This window comes from Lutjanus erythropterus, chromosome 9 (genome assembly GCF_056507025.1).
Source record: "Lutjanus erythropterus isolate fLutEry1 chromosome 9, fLutEry1.hap2, whole genome shotgun sequence".
In the NCBI taxonomy this organism is placed as follows: domain Eukaryota; kingdom Metazoa; phylum Chordata; class Actinopteri; order Lutjaniformes; family Lutjanidae; genus Lutjanus; species Lutjanus erythropterus.
This window is the reverse complement of record NC_139325.1, coordinates 10995756-11018881: the sequence shown is the minus strand read 5'-3', so window position 1 is coordinate 11018881 and position 23126 is coordinate 10995756. Positions and strand designations below refer to the sequence as shown.

At 41.6% G+C, this 23126-nt stretch overlaps 1 protein-coding gene across 1 annotated transcript in view; it reads right to left on the bottom strand.

Moving 5' to 3' along the window:
* rspo2 (R-spondin 2) overlaps positions 1 to 22692 on the bottom strand; it is an 80463-nt gene extending 57771 nt beyond the window's left edge. Inside the window, exons 1-2 of the mRNA XM_084726140.1 lie at positions 22218 to 22692; positions 21661 to 21983 (exon numbers count right to left, since the gene is read on the bottom strand). Coding sequence (XP_084582266.1) covers positions 21661 to 21760 — 100 coding nt within the window. The 5' untranslated portion in view covers positions 21761 to 21983; positions 22218 to 22692. The remainder of the gene's footprint in view (positions 1 to 21660; positions 21984 to 22217) is intronic.
* Between the last annotated feature and the right edge of the window lie 434 nt (positions 22693 to 23126).

The window sequence follows — 23126 nt, the reverse complement described above, 5'->3', positions numbered from 1 at the left end:
GTTGCCTGGAAACTGCTCCCAGACAAGAAGTAGCCTAGCACTAATGCTGCATTCAAGTCGTTTTCAGAAATTGTGGACACCATGGAAATAAATTTTTTGGTAGATGGAACAGCTTCATCTTTTCCTTGTGTTTTTGCATTTCCAGTATTATGTTATCTGCTATTAGCTTGCTAAATAGTTAGCCTCAATGGCTTTTTTGACGCCGACAGTTTTGCCGTCCATGTTGCTGTTGCCTAGCTGCAGTCTTCTCATGACTTAAGCGCTTGAATGCCAAGCATATCATGTACAAAACGTTCCATGTCGTAACCACGAGTTCATGAGTTCCATCAGAAAGCAGCACTGTCCCCCATTAAACGACTAATTATCGATTCTTAAATTTAGTTTTATATAAATCTTGAACAAACAAGATAGAAAGGGTTAGTCAGAGACAATCAGAGGCGGATCTTGTTTGCAATTTGGAAAAAGCCAGACTAGGAATTTTGCTCAGTTTATTCTTTATGCTAAGCTAAGCTAACTGGCTGTGGGCACCAGCACAGTGCAGATGTGAGAGTGGTATTGTTCTTCTAATCTAACTCTCAGCAAGAAACTGAATAAGCATATTTCCCAAAATGTCAAACTATTCCTTAAAACCATAATTGTAACTTTTGCTTAACGGCTACCACTGGTGAATCATGACATCTGGCTAATTGCTACATTACTGTTTAGTAGCCTACATTTGTTACTAGCTATTGTAAAAGTAGCAAAATTAGACAACTTAAGAAGTTAAAGAACTTAATCATGTTTATTTGACAACAATATTAACCTGAAATTTGTTAATGACAGCTAACATAACCACCATTATCTACTGGTCCCACCAGACCAATTAAGGCTGTGACAGCAAGCTGTTGTTCAATAACTCTACTTGGTAAGAAGACGCAGACTGTGTTATTACTTATGAAAAAGATCATCTCTTTTCAAGTGGATGGCTTTGCTCGTTAGGGTCAAAGTTGCCACTAACTCTGTCTTAGTTTAGCCCACATTAAATTTCTGTAAAATAAAAAAAGTGTAATCTGTTCAAACAGCTTATTTGATGAAATTACATAGCTGAAGAAAATGTAAATGTAAACTGCACAGTGTGTATTGATACTTTCTGTTTCTGTGTTCTGAACCTGCAGTCAGTCAAATAGAGACACTGACAGCGTTTCTTGAGTCAATCTGGAAACGCTGTCAACACCTTTCACCCATCTGTCCAGCTGAACTCAACGTGCCTCTCGCCCCGGCGCTCTTTCCAAACTCTATATGAAGACCCTAGGTTAGTTCACTTCCTTATTAACATCTTTATGATGGATTATGACTTAAATCCCATGTCCTGGGTCAAATCCCACATCTGGATCCCCTGATGTGAAAGAGACCTCATAATTCCTGTTTGAGGAAAATTAGAAATAAAAGGTGCCCCGGCTGACCTAATCTCACGGCATGTGCTGCAGTCTTTTAACACTTTCTGCCACATTGATGGATGCTTTAAAACCCTTGACCACAGCAGACATGTGACCGCCATGGAAAGCTGTATGGTCACATAGGAGGAACAAAACAGAGAGAATGACCTTGATGTGGTGGTCAAGCAACGGCATTGCCTCTTCACTGCGGCTTGCGGTCCCATAAAATGTTTTACAGCTCAGTCGGGCTTTGAAAACAACGGAATATCTGTTCGCAGTCATTGTCAACATAGCTTCAACAATGCACTAAAACTATGCAAACCTCTAATCAGGTTAAACGTTTGTTCCAGGGAGGGAAAAATCCACACATTTAAAAATAGCTGTTGGTTAGCTGCATTTATAGGAATGCTTTATTTTTGGTGGTGTAGTTTATATATTAACGCCACAGCTGTAAAGTAGTTACACTAAAAAATAGATAATAATAAATTGCAGCACTTCATCACAACATAATGAATGAAACATCACACACTGAGTGGGATTTTCCCTGAAAGGGACAATTCACACCAAAATCAAAAATGCAGACTTTTCCCCTCATCTGCAGTGCTATTTATTCATCTATTCATGATAGCTATCAGCTGCAGAGATGTCTGTCTTCTCTCCAATATAATGAGTATAAATGGCACTTGACCTGTTTTGCTCAAAGCACCAAAAAATACATTTGAGAAATTCAAAACCAGTGTCTCTTTTCAAAAATCATGACCAGTTTAATCAAGATAATGCACTGACCTTGTTGTGAACAGTTTCATACAGGAACTACTTTCTTTCTGCAGTAGAAAATACTGGAACTACTTTCTTTCTAGTTGAATGAAAGTAGTCCCTACATGAAACTGCTCTCAACAAAGTCTGCGGATATCTTATATTGACTAACCCCTAATGTCCCACAGGTGCGGCAGTGTAGTGTCACGGCTGCGCCGCAGGACTTGAGCCAATTCACAGCCATTCTAGACAATTCTTGTATTTCCACCAGAAGTGCTGCAGCGCTCCGCTCCATGGAGAATACACACCAAGCTTCTGAAATGCCGCTGGTGGAAATTGCAGTTGCTTGTATGACGGAACAAAACCGCAGCACACATGCGACGTTACAAAGCCGCATCTGGTGGAAATCCCGGGTTAGGTCATGAGTTTTGGAAAGGGACACTGGTTTTTAAATATTTAAATAAATGTTTTGGTGCTTTGAACACCACAAGCTGAGGGCCATCTAGTTCCATTATACTGGAGAGAAGGCAGACATCTCTACGGCTGATAACTCTGTAACTCAAAGCAAAAAAATCAAGATGGATAAAACTCTACACATACAAAAAGACTAAAACCAATCCTCTCTCGTCATCATCTTTTCTGGTTTTTTATCTTAAATCAAAGCTGGCACTTTCTGCTGACATGGATCACCGCTCAGCATCTGCCTTTGATTCTCCTGACGGTGATACTCGCTTCATACACCACGGTTGATCAGCGCAGGTGTAAAAGGACTTTATGACACTCAGGAATGGAAGCACTATGGGAGTTCATCGATGACTCATGAGGATGGACTTTATCACTCTCTGGGCAGGCACTATAGAAGACGAGCATGTGGTTTACGTTTCTTGCCAGCTCTTCTTCTTGCGCCCATCTTTATTCACTCTTTCAGAGAGAAAGGTTAATGTTCTCGTGGAACGCCCCAGTAATTTTCTGCTCATCTCCACCATTTCTCAGCAACTCATACCATATACCTACAGTGCTGTTCCATGGATGCAACATGATGTACGATCAGTATTTTAGCATTTAAATACAGCTGCGGGTTCCAAGCACCATGGCAACTTCGGATAAACTTAAGCACTTTGACTTTGCAGATTTGCTCAATATAAAACTTGACATTTTAACATTCGTAGGATTTCTGAAGATTATACTTGATAAATTGTGGCCTGTTGCAAACGTGAGCCAAAAACACATCGGCCTTTAGCTGCAAAACTATATGGAGTATAATAAATAGTTTTATAGGTTTTATCCGTGAGAGTCCAGAGATGATGCACGCCACATTTGGAAATGATTAGTTCAACTGTCCAGGAGGTGTTTGCAAAATACACTCAGAAATTCAAATTATCAGAGATATCTGGAAATCCAACATGGCAAAAATGAAAGGTGCTATGTACGGCCGATGGAGTTTGTGTCCAAAAATGAATAAAAATCAGAAATCTGTTTCTATAACAAGCAGTTTTAACTTATCTAGGCTATTTTGCTATGGTGGCCCTTAAGGTTTCTATAATCTGTTGACTTTCAGGAGGAAAATCCACAAGAAACCAGGTGCAATCAGAAACCATAGTGTTTTCTCCTGATGTTTTTTTTTTTTGCACTGACCAAGCATCAAAACGAAAGGATCCCAATCAAACTGTAACAGGAAAGAAGAGCTGCAATGATTACTCCATTATTCAATTAGCTGACTGAAGGAAAGCTAATTTCCAGCTATTTTATGAATCTATCAATCATTTCAGTCACTTTTCAAGCAAAAATGTCAAACATTTGCTGGTTCTGACTGTAAGGATTTGCTGTTTTTCTTTGTCATTTATGATAGTTAATGAAGAGTCTTTGGGTTTTGTACTGGTAGTTGCATAAAAAAGAAATCTGAAGACGTCACTTTGGGCTCTGGGAAAATGTTGTTAGTATTTTTCACACTTTTTAATGTTATTGACTAAACAATTGAACACACAATATATATAACTTTTGCTACTAGGGTCTCTCACATTAAAACAATAACAAAAGACATAATTTGACGATGTCATTAAGTAGCATGGGATCATGGGAGTTGTTCTCTTCACTTTTAAACAAACCACCTATAGTTGATGAAAATCTATTCGAAATGATTCAGGCAGAAATCATGTTATACATATATAAATATAAATATAAAAATATAAAAATATATATATATATATATATATAAAAGTTTTATTAACATTTAATCACATGTGCTGACTTCCTGTCTCACTCTGACCAGCCTGGTCTCAGGACTTTTACCCAGGGGACTGAGGTTTGTGTCCCATGTGAAACCAACAGTCTTTAAAGTTGTAAGCCTAATGTAACACAGTCATGGTAACCCTAAACATGGCCTTATCGTAAGCCTAAACAAAAAGTTTTTGACAACAAACATTACTTCTAAACCCGCAGGAAACTATGGAGGTAGTGTTATGATGACTCTGTGAAATTTAGCAAAAAAAAAAAAAAAAGTACTTCATGGTGAAATATCTAAATATTCACAATATCATGTATTAAGTATTTCATCCCAAGAATTTTAATCTGTGGGGAAAGTGTGCCTCATCCTAAAGGGGCAAAAGACAGATAATAAATCTGGATTTAAACGTTGTGATTACTATTTGTTAGATCTCATTTAAATCTGTTCAGGTGCCTGAAATACTCAATTTTTTTTTCCACAGTTCAGAAGTCTTTGACAGCAACCAAATGCAAACCACAGATGAAATACAAGCAGTGCAGAGTCAGAAATGAGCCACAACACAAAGGGAAAACTTTTACTTTCAATACTTCAATATTTACACTACCTAAAATCCACTCAAGCTGTGGGAAAAACTTTTTTTTTCCACCGGTGGAAAGAAGAGAAGGGGAAAAGAGAAAAGGTGGAGTGGCTCAGATTAGCCCACATGTTGGTAATTTATCACACATAAACCTCACACCTAATTTTCACACCTGTAGCTCAACGTGCTGGAAGTCTAGTAATTCACTCACTCACACACACACACACACCCACACCTCCCACACACACACACACACACACTGCTGAGTGGGATCTGGCCGTGGGTTTCCCTCGGCACGGGAGGAGAAGGAGGACATCACAGGCGAGGATCAGTGAATTCAGCAGGCATGCCTGGCATATTTGCACCCCATGTAGCATTGCGCTGTCTCTCCCACCCTCAACCGTGCTCACTCCCTGCTCCCCATTTGTCATCACCTTGACTAAACTCATCCCAACCTCCAGCTCACACATCTGAAAAACACAAGAGCTGGATGTGGATTTTTCATACTTGCCAGCCAGCAACATACTGTAGCTGCAAATCCAGATGGGAGATACTCATCTTAAAGTGTCCCGCAAAAACAGATTGTATACTTAAAATATAAAAGAGGCTAGCATGAAAAAACAGTCTTTTAATACTTCCAGTCATTTAGTGATGGTGCTGGAAAAAGAAACCAAATGCACCACTTATGTAGAAGTAGAAAATCTGGATGAATCAATGGTGATGTATTTTACAGTGATAATGGTTATGTTGCTAGGTGATAGTGACAATATTCAATGTTCATTATATTTATAGGCCCTGTGGGGTTATAGTGGACACTCAGAGCCTGCTCCAGAGGAGCTAGCTTACTGTGCAAGTGTTTTTGTCAACTGCCTTATGTTAGATTATATGTTTTTAATGTTTTGGTAGGTGTTTTTAGACCTGCTGCAGCAAACATTGCCTATAATGCCTTCTGAATCAAATCAGTTAATTTGAAAATCCTGCAATAAAACTGATTAAAACTCATTAAACAATAACATAATATATTTGAGTTAGTGGAGTTAAGTACTTTATTGAAATACTCAAATTTCTGCATGCTAAATATGACACTACTAGCCATTTAGCTTAGCACAAAGACTGGAAACGGGGAAACAGCTACCTGGAACTGGCCAAGTAATAAAATTATTCTGTTGTTCAGTAATTTATCATGAAGCCATTAAGTGGTGTTAATTTGTCAAAACTAAGGCTACCTTGGCCAAGCAAGTCTTGACATGGAGCTAGTATTGCAACCGAGTCTTGACCGGGTCTGTGTGCGGGATGTTTGATGGACTTACCAACTCAACTCAACTTAATAAATTAACTAACTTTTGAAGCACTCAGTTTTGTTAAAAGTAAGAGGAAGATTGAAAGAGCTAATGTTAAAGGTCAAAGTAAGTGCTCCAACATTACAGATATTGACCGTCATCACACATATCTTTTCTTGCAAAATCTCTGGTGTTGTCACAGTTTTATCAACTAGCAGGAAAATTTACTTAATGGCATCCCTACGGCACTATTTCTTTAAACATGACTCAGAATTCTAAATGACTTCTGTAAAAGTTTTGAATTACTCTCTGATACTGTGTACAATAGTGGAAGTATTCAGATACTATACTTAAAGCTACTACAAGGAGTTTTTAACCATTTTAATACTGATGCCTGATGAGAAGATCTAATATTTCTGTATAACTGTTCTTAGATCAGATTAAACAAGTTTATGTTACATTTTCCAGTGAGTAGTATGTTAGCCACTTAATTTTTATTTAGACCATTTATATTTTTGATGTTATATTTTGTGGTTACGGGTAAACTGCTGCTTTTGGCCTCCAAAATCACTACAATATGAAAGTTTCTGGTAGTATCGTTAAGACAGTAGTAATACTACTGTTAAATAATACTCAATTACATGTAAAAGCCCTGCATTCAACATCTAACTAAGGTAAAAGTGCATCATCATCACAGCAAAATATATTTTAAGAATAAAAAGTAAAAATATTATGCAACACAATAAGGACCATAAAGAGATTAATAATTATGAATATTACTGATGCATAATATTGTTATTGGTCAAGGAGGAGCTACTTTTAACTACTTTATATACTGTTGGATAGTTTCATGTATACAGTAACACTGCATCATATTTTATACAGCCGATCATATGTTTTGTATGGAAAATCTTCTGTAAAGTAACTAACATAGCTATTAAATGAATGTAGAGAAATGTAGTTTAGTAGAAATATAAAGTATCTGAAAAAAGGAGATACTTAAGGAAAGTACAGGTACCTCAAAATTGTACTGCAATAAATGCACTTAGTTACATTCAATCACTGATTGCTGATTGCTAAAATACACGTGATTTAGTTTGTAGGTGGCAGGTAATAAAAGCTTTTACATTTGTCTGATGATTCTTTCATGTGGACAAAAATCCTCTGACGCACGTTTTACACGTCTTTACAAGAATAAGAAGAACCAGGTAGTTGGTGAGCAAAGTCTCGTCATCAGACCAGAATGGGAGGAAGACGTCATACTGTTTGACTGACATGTGATCATGTGATCTATGAGAAGTACAAAGCTCTTAGCCTTTGGAGGCAAAACACTCAAAAAGGAAAAGAAAGTAGCCTCTGTGCTGACTAACTGACGGCAGCACATGCCGATCTCCAGGAGCAACGACTTGAACGTCTGCTACAAAGTTCTACCTCATTAACCCTTTAACAAGATACAACCTCACACCCCTCCTCGCCCACCGGGCCCAAGGGGAAGATGTGAGCTGATCGCCAGGGTCAAAAGTGGAGTGCACCGCAGGGGACAGATGGCAAAGACCTGGTCTCACTTTCACACATGGTGCCTGCCACAAAAAAAACACACAAAAAACCCTAAACATCAAAGACTTATTCTCCCGTACAAAAACTAGGCTGGATCCAATATCTGCATCAGGTCTCTCACAGGAAGAGAGAAAACTTTGCTTGTTTTCTCGCCTAACTTAAGTCTGTTTCCTAGTAAAGGAATAGCCACACCATCTTTTGATCATTGTGGGTTGAATATTGGAATAATACTCATATTTTTTTCCAGCCGTTTATCTGTTGTTCCAGTGTTGTTTATGTCTTGATCAATAACTTGAGGATTATCCAAAATGTGCAGGCACTCACTTGCACAAAGATTTTAAAGTGAAGTTCATCTGAGGTATTTCACTGGCCTGTGATATGCAGTTTGTTTAGACAGGTATACTGTATCCAGATGAGAGCGGCCGCCTTCTGCTCCAGCAGGTGTCTGCGTTACATCTGGCGTCAGGTCCTCACACCACCACAAAACTGCACCTGAATGGCTGGCGCTGCCCGGGCTTCTTAACAGGAGCCGGCTTGAGTTGGCTCTAAAAAGCCACACTCAGCCCTCAGAAGCACACATTTATTCTCCACAGTGCCCTTTGGAATAAATGCTTTCATAAAGCATGAAGGATGAGTGGACTACACCGGCCAAAAAACGGTGCACATAAAGCAAAATGAAAACGACGACTGTGGTGTAAAGATCATTTCCTTTCAGTAAAAGAACTATATGTGCTTCTGGGTGTGCAGCAGGGTTTACGTTAGCTGGGACATGCTGGCTTTTTGCTGATGTCACGTGTACTTGGCAAATAGCATTGCTGGCTATGGACACCTGGGTGCTTGTCTCTGCTATGCTAGGCTATATACACTCAAGTGTACATAGCCCCATTAGCTATTTCAACCTGGGTGCACGCAGCATCTGCCATTGCTTTTAACATTGTGTTATACATGATCACATCCCCTTTGTGTCCGGATGAGAAAAGAACAAAAAATGAACTTCATAGCTGTAGTGTTGCTGAAAAGTGCCTGAATGACACTTCAAATGAGGAAACATAATATTCAGTTAGCATAATCAGATATTTTTTAGCACTCCTCACGAAAGTGTATGGACCTGATCAGACAGACAGAGCACAGTTTTGGCTTTTTCCAGTTGCTTTGATGAAAAAGTGTGATGCAGACTCGCAGTCACAGCAGAGAGAGAGCGCGCTCAAGTGGACTGACCACCACGTAATATTCTCAACATGGTGAAACTGTTCATACACTCAGTCTAGCATTTGATTGTGTGGCCAGATATAGTAGAACCAGTGGTTGTACTACCTTAAATAAGCCACATTTACAGCATGCATATGAATACATGTGTGTGTGCTAAAGTACTTAAACAAATATCATACACCTCTACTATTAAATGGCTATTTAAAGCATACGTCTGGTAGTTGTTCTAAATTATATGGCTGAAATTCTGGAATATTAACAGCCTTATAAAGTCTAGCGTAAACTCTAGTGTGGAAATGTAATCTGTTGCCTCAGAGAAAGTGAGCATTGGTATGCAGGTGAGCTAGAATCTAAAGAAGGTGTTAGATGTTGCGATAAAAGGAACTTTTGGATGAAGAAACAGAGACTTGCATCCAAAATCTCTGGGTGGCGTGAGGTCATGTATCATTACAACAGATGCGTGGAGCTGTACCTGTCTTGTGCCTACACGCCACAGTGTTTACTGCTACAAATGAGTGGCAAATCGGGTTGTCATGTATTGGCTGCTGTTACAACAAAGCACTGGATGTGCCAAAGAGCTATGCAATAACTCAACCACAGGGGTTGTCTCCTCTTCTCTAAACAGTCAGAAAAAAATGTCTTAGATGCAATCTCTCACCCTCGACCTTTCAAGGTATGTACGCTCTTTTTAAGAATATACTCTTCCAGCTACTAATACTGTATGCATATGCATGTGTGCCCTCATGCCTGATGATGATAACCAGCCCCACATTGTCCATTACACTTCACTACTGCCCTGTACTGCACCAAGGCAGTACCATCTCTGAAGCCATTAGCTGGTAAACATGTAAACTACATGTGACCCCTGCCTACACACACCTATTAGTTATGACTCCTGCTGGTGACAGCTGTTTACACAGCTAAGGCCCCGCTCCTGAGCCCTGGCCCCAGTCCAAATAAAATAATATCCAGTTAAGGAGAAGTCAGCCAAGATGTAATACAAGTGCATAACTAGAGGGGGGAGAGCGAAGGAATCTGAGAAATGTTAATGGACTTCTTTTTCTGTTAAATCTTTATACTTTTCCGTCTAGCATTTGTCTCTACCACAGCCTTGTTTCATTGTCTGGACCCTAAAATAAGATTAGTGAGAAACCCTGATGGAGAAAGAAAAGTTACCACAATTGATGTCCTCTTTGACAAAGTGCAACATAAAAATGTGCTGTGTTAAAATCAGAGCACAGCTTACAAATTTCTCCCAAACTTCCATGCTTTTTTTACAGTATGTGTGTATGTGTGGATCTGTGTCCCAAGCTTGCGTGGCGTGCAGCCAGAGCGAAGCGCAAAACCATACACGGGTTTAAATCAACACAGAAAACTACAAGGCAAACAACAACAAAGACCGCAACCGCACAACAACTGGGTCAGACTTGCACTGTACTACAGTGAACCAGGCTGGACACATTCTCTTGGATATTGGGCCCAGTGGTGCAAGAAACATCTTGGCCTAAGAGAGCAAGTTACATCTCATATGCCTTCAGTGACAGGTCAGTGGAAAGCATCATCCAGTGTGCCCAAGTGTCTTGGTGAGGGGACTGAGATATGATGTTTTTGCAGTGCAAAGCTTTTGATTCACATTGATTCGCTTTTTTGAAGCTTCACTCCTTCATTCAGTTCTTTTAATTTGTCACCCATCTGTATTTCACTTATACAGCCCAACTGCAACGACCATGGAAGCAAACTGTAAACTGTAATTGGATTGACAAGATGTTGTATCCGCCCACAAAGGGCTGATTGTGAGAGGCGTCAGCAGGGACGCCATTCAGTCTGGCTGTACTCAGACTGTGTGAAAATCCAACCTTCCTTTGTAGAATATGCAGACTAACACGACAATTCTAACCTTAAAGCTGCTCTAAGAAATATTTTTTGCTTAAACTATTATATGTAACATTTCTGCATTAAAATGTGTAAAAACACTAGACATTATTTATTTTGTTGAGTTGTGTACTTATATTATCTCAAATGTTTCCAAGAATGGTTAAACCCTGAAAAATCTGCAAATTATTCAAGGTTCCCACAGCTCGACTGCATTTGTAGTGTCATTCAGCTGATTGTTTTGGATTTTTCAATTTTACTATTTTGGTTCAGTCTTAATGTTCGCACTCTGCCATTTCTAAACTCAGCAAGTTGTTTTTGCAAAACAACTTAGCTATTCCTGCTGTACGCTCCTGTCCAGCACCAAAAACACACAACATTAGCAATTAACAAGTGAACATAGCGGACTTTTTAGCTAAAGTGCTACATGTTTCTCTCAGGACTCGGTTGTGACAGGACCACAGCTAAAGAAAGTGAATGTTGGACTTACATTTGTCACAACTCTGAATGAAATGTTGCTATGTATCTGCTGGATTTGTAATAAGCAACTTTGCAAACAACTTTGCCTCCCCCAAGTGGTTCAGAAATTAATCGATGCTTACGCTCACTAGTCGTTCTCTAAAGGCTTTGTTCAATAGAAACTGAGGACAATCTCAAATAAGCTTTGGTTTCTAAAAGTGGGTGAAAACAACTAGAGAGTTTAAAGAAAACCTCCATTGCCGAACCAATCCAAAGTTGTTTGGGTGTCCCTTCCCACAGGGGCGGTTGTCTATTTACTACAGAGTGGAAGCAGAGCATCATTTCTGGTAAGGCGAGTCCGTGAGAAAATGTACGGGGCCATAGATTTGCTAGTTGCTGTTGTTGCAACTACTTTGCATTTTGAAATCAACAATCGGAAGGTGGCGAGATCTCAGACTGCCTGGTATTGAGACTTGATGCAAGTATAAACACTCAGTTGAGGGTAAAAAAAAGCATCCTCTCACCAGGTGTTAGCCGTAAGATGAAGCTGTTAGGGAAGTCACAGCAGTAACAATGGGGACAGTAAATACAAAACTACAGAACACCTGCATTTTTGTCCATGTTCAGTAAGGAGACAGAGCTGAGACAAGGCTAATGTGCTTAGTACTTGACAGCTAAGAGGCTAGCCAGTTAGCCAGAGGTTGTATGAAGACAGACAGACGTAGACATCACACAGCTTAACAAGACGAATGACAATTATTGGGTTGTGAGCTTAAACAACTATGGCAGAACAAGCAAGACACTCTGCTGCCTTGAGGAAAAATATGTAGCTTCCATTACATGATTGATCTGCAATCTTATTCCTTGGCTCTGATGACAGACAGATGCATGTCTCATTGAATCAGTCCTCCGCTGCTCTGTGCATCCTCTCCTCCCGTCACTTTCGTCCTCTTTGCTCCCTCTATTCTGACCACATAAACCTTCAGGGGATGACCCCCTAAGACCTCTTTACATCTGACATGCACGCTACGTTGCCCTCTCTGCCCCCCCACCCCTCACTCTCTGTGCTTGTCTCTCTCCACAGAGGGAGTCAGAGAGACAATGAGCTCAACATCGAGGTTCAGTAATGACTCCCAGCCTTGTTCGTGATTAAAAACACATCGGGTGCTTCTGCACTCCGCAGGCAGCCATGAGGCCTTCCCCTCCTCACACCACAAGGCCTGAGAGCGAGGAGATAGAAGCACAAGCCAGCCCCAACACAGCTCCATGCCCAAGAAAATAATAAAAAAAAAAAAACAGTATAAGCCTTACACACTGGAGCACTCAAAAGCTCTTGTCCCGACTAGTCCAAGCCTATTCCACGGGCAAGTCTTCATTTAGTCTAAGGGTGCCCAATTACCAATATTAACTCCAACCTCAGCCAAAACCAGTCCCTGGCTTGGATACATCAAGGGTGGGACCAAAATATCATGTCACGCATTTGCACGTCTTTTAAAGTGTGTTGGGATTATCTTTCACACTACTTCATCATCATATTGGCAGGAAATTATGAGAAAAGCTCAGATCCTTCATCTATGAAGTACTGCAGCAAATCAGTGTCACAGGTTTGTTTGCTGCAGACAGGCGGCAGGCGGCAGTGGGGGCAGCTGCACCTTTACCTTTACCTCTCCTTGTCCATACTTGGGCCGCCAAATTACAGGCGAGCTCTGCAGAGACCCTTTATTGCATCTGACCAGCTCACTTCCTCTCCATACCAAAGGCATTGCATGCTGAGCTTTATTTTGATGTGGCGTGTAAGCATAATTAGAGGTCCCATAAAAGCTGGGAGAGGGGGAAAAAAAGGAGTCTTGTCCATCTGTCGAGTGTTAAGGGGTGGGCATGGGGGTAGCGATCAGAGCCCCTTCCCTCGCCACTGTTAGAGCGACAGCCAGTTGAACAGGCATTGATGCAAACAGCCTTTAGCGCCAAACTAGAGTCAGTATGTGTGTTTGTTTCTGCACATGGTGTATTTTCTCAAGGGGCCTACTTTAGTTTCAGATTTCCAGGCTTTGCAGATCGATGCAAAGTAGGTACTAGGCAGCACGCACACTGACATGGCAAACAAGAGCAGATGCAGAGTGTGGCCTTTTCTAGAAATATTAGAGTATCCTTTTAAGGCCTCTTGCATCCTGAAATCTGCACAGCTCTTCTGCACATTTAGGGCAGGTGGGAAATCAAATTTACGGTCTGTCAAATAGGCTTGGCTACCAAGTCACATGCCAAAAAGTAATTCAAGGGAAATGAAAACACTTATTTAATTTGTTGCCGAGAGTTACATGAGAGAATCGATACCACTCTCACGTCTGTATGGTAAATACCACCAGCAGCCGGTTAGCTTAGCATAAAGACTGGAAGCTGGGGGAAACAGCTTGCATGGCTTCATGCAAAGAGAAACAAAATGCTGCGACCACCCCATTATCAATGTGCACAAACAAAAATGCTTCTGGACATAACATGATAGACCTGCAACCAATCAGAGCAGCAAAACTTAACCTTCAACCAGTCAGAGCAACAAAACGAGACCTGCAACCAATCAGAGCAATGACACCTGTGATCTAGCGGTGCTTGGTCTATTTTCAACCCTGACACAAAATGTCAGCCTTGCGGTCTGTTTCTTGTATTAGAGCTAAACTGTATGCTAAAATATGTTTCAGAAACATTTGAGGGGAGAAGGAAATGTACTAACAGAATTTTGATCTATATTTGACCAGCACTGTCTAGTTTGATAGTTAAATCCTGAGCCTACAGTGCGCTGGATGTATCTGATGTCTAGACGCAACTGGATAGACCAGCAACTAGTCAGATGAGCGACAGCAATGTGTGACACATTTTCAAATCTGGACCGATGACACTCCTCTGTAATTATTGTTTAGAATTTTAAATAAAAGGCTGTGATTGCCTGAGGACTAGCAACTTCTTGTAGTCTCCAGTTGTTGCAACTGCTCTTCGTCAAGAAATAGCAAAATGACGAATTGTGCTGTTTGCACCACAGTTTTGAGAGCATTACACTTAGAAGCTATAATGGTTAATTAGTGAATTTTAGAGCGACCACAGACAGAGCCAAGTTTGCTGTTTTCCCCTGCTTTCAGTCTGCATGCTAAGCTAACTAGCTTGGTTTTGATCTTCTCATCTAACTAAAAACAAAGTATGTGTATTTACAAAAATGTCTATGTTTGAAGGGTGGGACAGTTTTGTTTTGTTGTGGTTTTATATCATTCTGTAGCATACATTTTTGTGTGTAAATGCTGTTTTCAAAAGCCTTCATAAAAACATTTTCCCACATGACCTGACTGAGGTTTCTGCACGATGCCGTTGCAACATATACACTTCCCAGGTTGAGGGAGCTTTTAGTTCGCAGCTAACAGCTGAGTGGCAGTTTCCATTTGAAAAACCTGCAAAAAAAAACAAAAAACAAAAAAAAAACGCAGATGGAGTCGCCCTTTATGTTCAAGTGTAATTTTGTTATTTAGTAAACAGCAAAGGGGAAATTGGTTATTTTTAACAGTTCCCGTGAACAAATTCATTAGGGAAAAAACACAATGGATGCCTATTGTGTCCACATCATTACCTCTAAACAGCTCTTCACTGAATTCTTTAGAGGTGTGTATTAGTAATGTGAGAGGTAAGTAGTCTGGAAGTGCATTTCAGTGTACGCCTGAGGGGCTCCATCTCCGGCTCTGGGCAGCTCTCCTACCTGTGAAGCCCTTGTATGAGTCATTTTTTCAAAAAATGCTCCTTTTGTGTTGTTGTTTTATGTGTGGCACTTCGAAATGATTCCCACATTAGAATTTTTATGGCCCAATAAACTTGAGAGAATCGGACCAAATTGGCTGGTCATATTTAGTAGCTTTATAAGGAAACGTATTAAGGTGCTTCGGGGGAGGGAACGGGCATAGGTGAGGGTTACAAAATCGGCCTTGCGCTCTGGAGGGACACTGCAGTTTTTGTCTGCTGCTCGGGAGTTTCCGATCACTGTGAGGAAATATGGAGCATATTATAAGATTTTATATAATAAGTTCATTTTATTTCACATTTCCGAAAAAATGAACTTTTACAGTGTGGTAAAATGTAGCCTGAAATAAAACCATCTGTTCGGCATTTAGCTTTGCCAGCATATGGGATCCTCTGATGACAATGATTGAGGGTGAAAGATCCCCTCGTGTATCCCCCCCACCCGATGAAAAATTTCAAAAAAGAAAAAGGAGGGGCAAAAATCTGCTCACAATGCATGTTTTCTGCTGTGATGTGATAGATGGAAGTGTGCAGGAGTGTTACACAAAAAGCTTTGTCATCCATGTGAAATGGATACATGGAGCAAAACCCAAAGAACTGATAGATGAATATATGAAACTCTCATCCCACCTTCCTGCTTCACTTAGTTCCTTCAACATAAACACAGTATAATGGATGATTATGCTGATTTAAAGGAGCAATATGTAACAATTATGTGTCCCAAAATCAGCAGTAGTCCAAATAGTGAGATTGAGCCAAAGACCATATATTAAATAGGCTGAAATACTATTTAATATACAGTCTATGGTTAAAACAAATTTAACCCCCACCCCCCAGACTCAAGGACGCTCAGGCAGGCATGCAGAAGACAAGTGCAACATTGTAATTTGGTAATAATAAGCAATGATAGGCCCTCCACTGTAAGTTGATCAGCCGTTCATAACTGTCAACTTGTCTGTCATTAAAGCTAAACCCGTTATCCTGCAAACAAAAGCCCACTGCTCTGAAAATACACACCCTAGAGTTTGAGTTAAGTGGCTGCCTTTCTCACTGTCTGCCAGACCCCATTAACAAATTGCTCAATTTAACCTTTATAAACACCTACTCCTTCTAAAAAGATAATTAATGATTTCTTACAACTCATTAACAGACTCTTACTTGTTCAGCAAACATTTGACATTAATTTGAACTCTAATTAATGTGAAAGAGGAAAACAGGCCAGAACAGAAATTTCAAGAGGACACTGTCTGTAATGTTATTGTCAGAGCAGCGAGTATTTCAACTTAACATGTTTCCTTAATCTCTGATGACATATTATGGTCATGTTATGATTTATAACTGGAAATATATTACAGATTTCTCCAAAAAGACAGTTTGATGACGTGAAGTAGCGTAGGATCATGGGAATTGTAGTCTTAATTGTTAAGCAACCACCACTGCAGATAAAAATCTGACATGACTCAGGCAGAAATCATGTTCACGGACAAGGTAATGTATTAAGTAATGTTTTATTCACGTTACATTTAGACATGTTCGCTCACTTCCTTAGTTGCTGACATGTCTGTTTTCCAGGAAGTTATAGCAACTAGCAGCTAGTAGGAGAAGCACCGTTAGCTTGAATAAATTATGATTTTTTTTATGGGTTTGACTATTGTTGGAATCATTTAATATGATGTATGTACATGACTCAACAAAATAAATGACAGTTCTAGCACCTGTATTGCGGAAATGTTACATCATGTAGCTTTAAATTAAGTTTTCAAGTAGTTATTGTTTTTCTCTGGGAAAACAAAGACAAAGTGAAACAGATCATCCCCACTTTGTCACGTGGTGCCTGAAAGAATCTCTCTCTGTGCCTCCCTCTCCAGCAGAAAGTTCATGCCACTGCATGTTTTTTCTTCTGCTGGGGTTTTCGGCAGTGTAGCATGGCATGAGCGCACTGAGGAGCCTTTCACCGGCTTCATCTGATACCGCTGTGACTCGGAGCAGGAGCTGCGCTACAGGCCAGGATCGACATGCATGGGTTAGTAGGTCAAACAAGGAGCTAGTCTTTCGACAGAGTTCGGAGGCTGGGTCAGACTAATGTGATTTATCAATACGGTGCATAAGTGAATCATTGTCCTTAATGGCCATGATAATCCCCGAGACAGAGCGCGGACGCGATTGGTCGAGGAGTTGGAGGTGTACGTGCTGTCCTGGACTTGACGTCTTGATTAGAGCATCAGGAACATGCACCTGCAGGATGTCCATGTATCTCCTTGTACTGTTTTTCTGTCACATACATACACACACACACACCTCTGAGCACACACACACACACACACACACACAGATTTACACTTATGGAGCCTTGGCTGATGGGGCCTGGGAGAGAAAAGACAGAGCTCTGTTCCCTGACGCCGGAGCTCCGGCTCAGGTCAAGACTCGGCTCGCTGTAATCCCTCTCAGGTGATGCTGTTCACATTCAGCCGTTTCCAGCTGATCTGCTTAAATGCGCCTTCCTCATCCCCTAAAAAGCCCCCACCGCTCCTTAACCAGGAGGATGAGGAGGAGGAAGGAGGGCCGCTGCCACTCCGTGCTGTCAGATCTCAGCTCACCTTTCAGTATTTCCTTTAAGTGATCAATCTGGCGCTTAAAAATGAATAAAATAAACAGACTGCTTGTGTTTTATGGAATAAAACAGTCAGGATGCAGGGCTCACATCACCTGGATTAGAGTGGCATCATGTGAGAAAGCCTTGTTAACAGACATGCCATCTGCAAGGCTTTTTCACTTTTTCCAAGAGTGGCAAGGCTGGTATAAAAGCAGCCTCTTGGAGCGTTCCCTCTCCTCCTCCTCCTCCTCCCCGTTAGGCACTTAATCAACGTATTATATTGCGCTGAAGTGCTGGGTTCCAACATTAACACTTACACCCACAAACCTGGGACTTTGTGTGAGCTTTCAGCACACTGAGGCCTGATTTCCTAGGGCTTAGACAGACAGGCCGCAGTGTTTGAACTGCTTATCTGCTACAATATTTATATTTAAACAGCCAAAAACTCCATTTGACTTAAAATAATGTTCATGTCATGTTCTTTTCTGCTATATTATCAACAAACTAAAACCACAAGAGCCAAATACCTGAGAGTATCAAGTTTACACACACTCTTTATGAGATTCTTTGCTGATTTCAGCCGCAAATCATGACTTTTTTGGCATCTAAAACTCACCAAACACGCCCTTGTTGCTGACTGTCATCAGCTGTACAAAATGTCATGTATCTCTGACCTCACCCCCTCCGCCCTGCGAGGCTGCACTGCCTTCATCTAATCACATTTGTCCTTCAAAACATCTGGGAACGCTGTTAAAGTAAGAGATTACACAGTTGAATATGATCTGAAACATGCTGCGGCCTGCTGGGAGTTCAAATTTGGGGTTTCTGGGATGGATGCGGAAGGGTTAACACGTATCACATGGCAACTTTTCACCACTCTCCACTGCCATTACCTATTCATTACCTGTTTAAACGTCTCAGGGCCTCACTCTGTGTGTGTGTGTCTGTTCCTCCAGGCAGCGCTGGTACTCGAGCCTGATTTTTATGTAGTCAGCAGGTGGCATCATTAGCCAGAGAATAAAAATGAAAAGTAATACCCTTGTGTCGAGCCATGATATCATAGAAGGGCTCATTGGCATCATTTCCCTGCCTCTAATGGGCAGGATAGGGGGTAAGGAGGTGTAAATTTAATATGTTTTGTCATCTGTTTTACATGACATAAAAACATGTATATGTAGAGTTACCGCAGTCAAATGGGAGGCTGGGCCATGCCATGCAGTGAGGGAGCAAGACAAGATCAGCCCAGAAACCACAGAAAGATCCCAATCTTGACTCCAGTCATACGCAATGGTTGTTTTTCTCCTTGACATCCCCTAATTATACTGGCATCTCAATCCCTTACACCTCACTCGGTCATGTGGTCACAGGCGTGCGGCGCAGCACAGGCTGCTAACGGTGCAACTTCTTCATGCATGTATGAAATGAAAAAGACATTTCTTAGATTATGTGTTTTGTTACGCATAAAACAGTCGCGCCTGGGGAGCGCATCGTGGCCAAATTTGAGTTTTTCGAACGTGTCTGGGTCTCAACACTCCTGAACGGTTTGGATAGCTCTCGGTGCATGCCAGACAGCCTGTGTATAAAGCTGTCACAGGAACCTTGAGGGCTAGAAAAATATTCAAGCATTTCTGGGCCTTATTGGACAATGATCTCTTACACATGCTTCTTTCAATATAACCGTGATAAATAAAGGAAGGAAGCAAATACCGAACGCTTGGCCGGCTGCCACCGCCTGCTAGAATGGCACTTTTGGCCCAAAGTGCTGTTTCCCCCCCAAAGACACACACGCACACACACGTACACTTTGAGCAATACTGTAAAACCTGTACATATTTGCATGGGATTAGTTTGACAAGTGTAACATCCGTTGAAAGAGCTGCAGCGGCAACAATGTGTAGCTTATAGAGCTCAGCCTAAAGCTGTTCTTGAGGTCAAATGTGTAAGTTAACCTCTTGATCTCATCCCCACTGGTTAGCCCACCACCACCTCTCCCTTTCTCTATTTCCTTTCCACTCTTTCTCACACACACACCACACAGATAAAGAGGCAGCCACAGACGAACGTTAAAGGTTGAATCAGTAGCTGTTTGTAAACACAGCACAAAGATAGCTGAGTCTCATTGCCAGGACATCAAATACTGACATTTTAAGTCGGTCAAGCATCCCAAACACAGCAAAAATAATGAGGAAATAAAGAAATACAGCCAGAGGACAGGGTCTCTGCAGATACAGCCACCACAACACCCTTCTAGTGGGTCACAAGTAATGAAAGGCAGAGTCTATATATTTTTGGCTGGACATGTTGTATATTATGTCTTTAAGACTGGGTTTCCTGCTTGACCATCCAAGATACCCTCCAGATTTAAAGGTAGAGTCAGTACAATTTGTCTGAGCTGTTTGTAAACGCACCAGAAAGCAAGTCTCATTGCCGGGATGTCAAATACTGACATTTTGGGTTGTTAAAGAAGAAAAATAACAAGAAAATAAGGAAATACAGGCAGAGGGAAGGCATACACTTCTAGAGGGTCATAGGTGGTGATTTAGGGGTACATTTATATGAGTCTATACATTGTTTTTTAAGGGAAAATCTTTCATATCATGACTTTAGGACTGGATTTGCTGCTTGACCATCCTGATTTAAGCTATTCCATAAAAAAAGAATGATCATACTAGGAAAACCGCACTCTATCTCCTCTGTACTATCTAAGATCACACAGTCCTTGGAGAAAGAAACACACAGAGGAGCTGAAAAACGTGTGTGTGCCAGTACCCCGCAGTGATTGCCTGATTATTTGCAGATGGGCAGTGGAGGGCTCGCAGAGTGTGGAGGTTCCCCCTGGCACGCAGCGCATATGATTAAATCTGTGATTGCCTCACAATTTACAAGACCCCCCCCTCCTCCTCTGACTTTAAATGACTTTTTTCTACTGTACCACCACACACCCAAAAAGTCCGCTACATGGCTTTCCGTGCGTAAATCTGACAACCTCTTCTGGTCACCCTGCGGATCTCGGTGTTATGTCACAGTTTCTGCTGAGAAGGTGCTCGGCGGGGGCCACTTTCCTAATCCCACTGTCTCCTCATTCATTCAGAGTATGGAGCAGTTATTTACAAAGGGGCTGATCCCCCTCCTCAGCTCCCGCGCCTCCGCTGAGCGATTGTTCTGCGGGTTTCCTACCAACTGTTCAAAGTGGTTATGAGATCAATTAAAACCAGCTTAGAGGGGAGCTGGAGTGGAGATGTGCAATTCATAAGTCAGGAGGAAGGGGATTCCGTGTCTATTCATTAAATAACGACCCCCTCCTCGGCTATAAGCCGCCGACTCTCTATAGAACGATCCGCACCAGCAGCTTTTTAGCAGTTTCACATGTAAATAAAATAGGCAACGCTTTGTTGGGACGCTGCGAAGTAGCGTTAATAGTCCGTCTGACACCGCGGAGAGGAAATCCACTGACGCAACATGTTTTAATGTTAATTCTGGACACGCGTGGCCAATTTTGCGCACATTTTACGCATTAGCTACCGGCTCTGAAAGCGTTACATAATGTAGAAAATCTTGTTTCAGGGGGTTACTAAATTACATCAAATGATCAAGGACTGATTTGTGGATTAGATTAAGGGGTTTTCTCTCTTTTCTTTTCTTTTCTCTTCTTTTCTTTGCTTTCTGAAATGTTCTGGAATTATAACCTGTGGTCTCACCTGTGCGTTTTAAAGCTCAACCGGGGCAGTTATCAATATTTGGTGTAATTTCTCCCTGTTCTCTGCGCACTGAGCTCTATGGAAACCCACAGAGAATGTATAGTAAGAAGTATATGAAGGAGACGGACTTCAGCAGCATGTGTTAGCAGCCTTGTTTAGAACCGTCGCCTCCCGTGACCCACACAAACTCATCAGCCATCTGTTAAACTCTCTTCCCGGATGCTGCCGTCAAAGACCTGCCCGTCTTACCTCTTTTGTTTCTCCTCCAGCGGTTCGACGGCGCCTGACAGTTGCTGTACTCCATACAGTTCAATACGATCAAGGCAAAGGAGAAGAGTCGAAACTGCATCTGGACGGCGATCTGTTTGTTCGGACTCCAGTAAAAAGGTGCCGGCGGGGGCTCGGGGATGGATTCTCTTGACTCTGCAATGTCCTCCTCCAGTTTCTTTTAGTCGTTCCTCAAATGTGTCAAACATCAGACGAGATGCGACATGTTATCACGCCGCCGGTTGGGTTCATTTTCTGAAGCGCGCTGATCCTTCAGAGTCACTGAAAGTGTCCGTTCTGGTGCGCTGCGGGGAGAACGACAGAGGAGGTTACTGTGATAACTGTAATGAAATCAACACCTTCCTAAACAGTGATGCGTGAATGAGATAAGAGGGGGATTAAAACAAAAACGAGCAGCTCTTCTGTGTGTTAATGTAGCTGGAACAATCACAGATGCGAAGGTAAATGCGTACTGCTCAAACGCCCCTTTCCAAAAAATAAGCGCGGCCGTGCGTAATAGTCGCTCCGTCGGTGGATACCTGGCATCAGATGGAGAGTAATCCCGCTTCGGTCCACTTTTAGGTTCCCTCTGAGTGCAAGTGCGGCTCGGGAACATGCAGCATCCCTCTGAGTGTGTGTGAAACTTGTGTCTCCAGAAGAGAACAGAAGAAGAGGTCCGAGGAGGAGGAAAAAGGTGGTCGCGGTGAAAGGAGGAGGAGGAGGGGGATTTCCTTTCCTCCTCTCTGTAAAAGCTTAGATTCCGTTTACCTGCGTTTCCTCGTCCCGTCCGAGTCCTGCAGAAACAAACTCACATGGGTTGCTTTCTGTTAAAGCGGAAAACGAGAGCCGGTGAGTGTGTGAGAGTGTGTGTGTGCGCGTGTCGCGCGCTGCTGCTGCTGAGGTTGAGCTCTGACTGGTCCTGATGCTTGCTGCCGTTTTGCTCATATAGAGCCGCGCCGCTGTCACGTGTGGAGATCTCTACGTTTGTGTTTCTTCTTATTTAAGATGTTGAAGATGACATTTAGTGGAGTCTCCCCCCACCTCAGCCCGCACTCACCCACACTGGCCGGTACGAGGCTGCCGCTGGGTCCTAGTGAGCGTAAAGAGCTGGAAACATCCCACTGAGAAAAAGTTTTGTTAGAGGGTATGAGACTGCAGCGTGTCTGCGGCGAGCAGTAGTGACTTTATAGGGGTTGTAACGATGCCAGAAACTCACGATATGTTAATACAACGATAAAAAAGTCCATGATACGATGTTTATCACAATATTTAACAGAAATAAAATCGATTACAACAAAAACGTCCGTTGTTAAATAATACATATGATTTGTACAGTATTTTTTGTTTTTATAACATTTGTTTTTCCTTTGAACTTAAAGTTTTCTGCTTTCCGTCTTTAATTAAATAACATAAAAACAGCCAGCGATGATCTAAACATTTGCAAAATA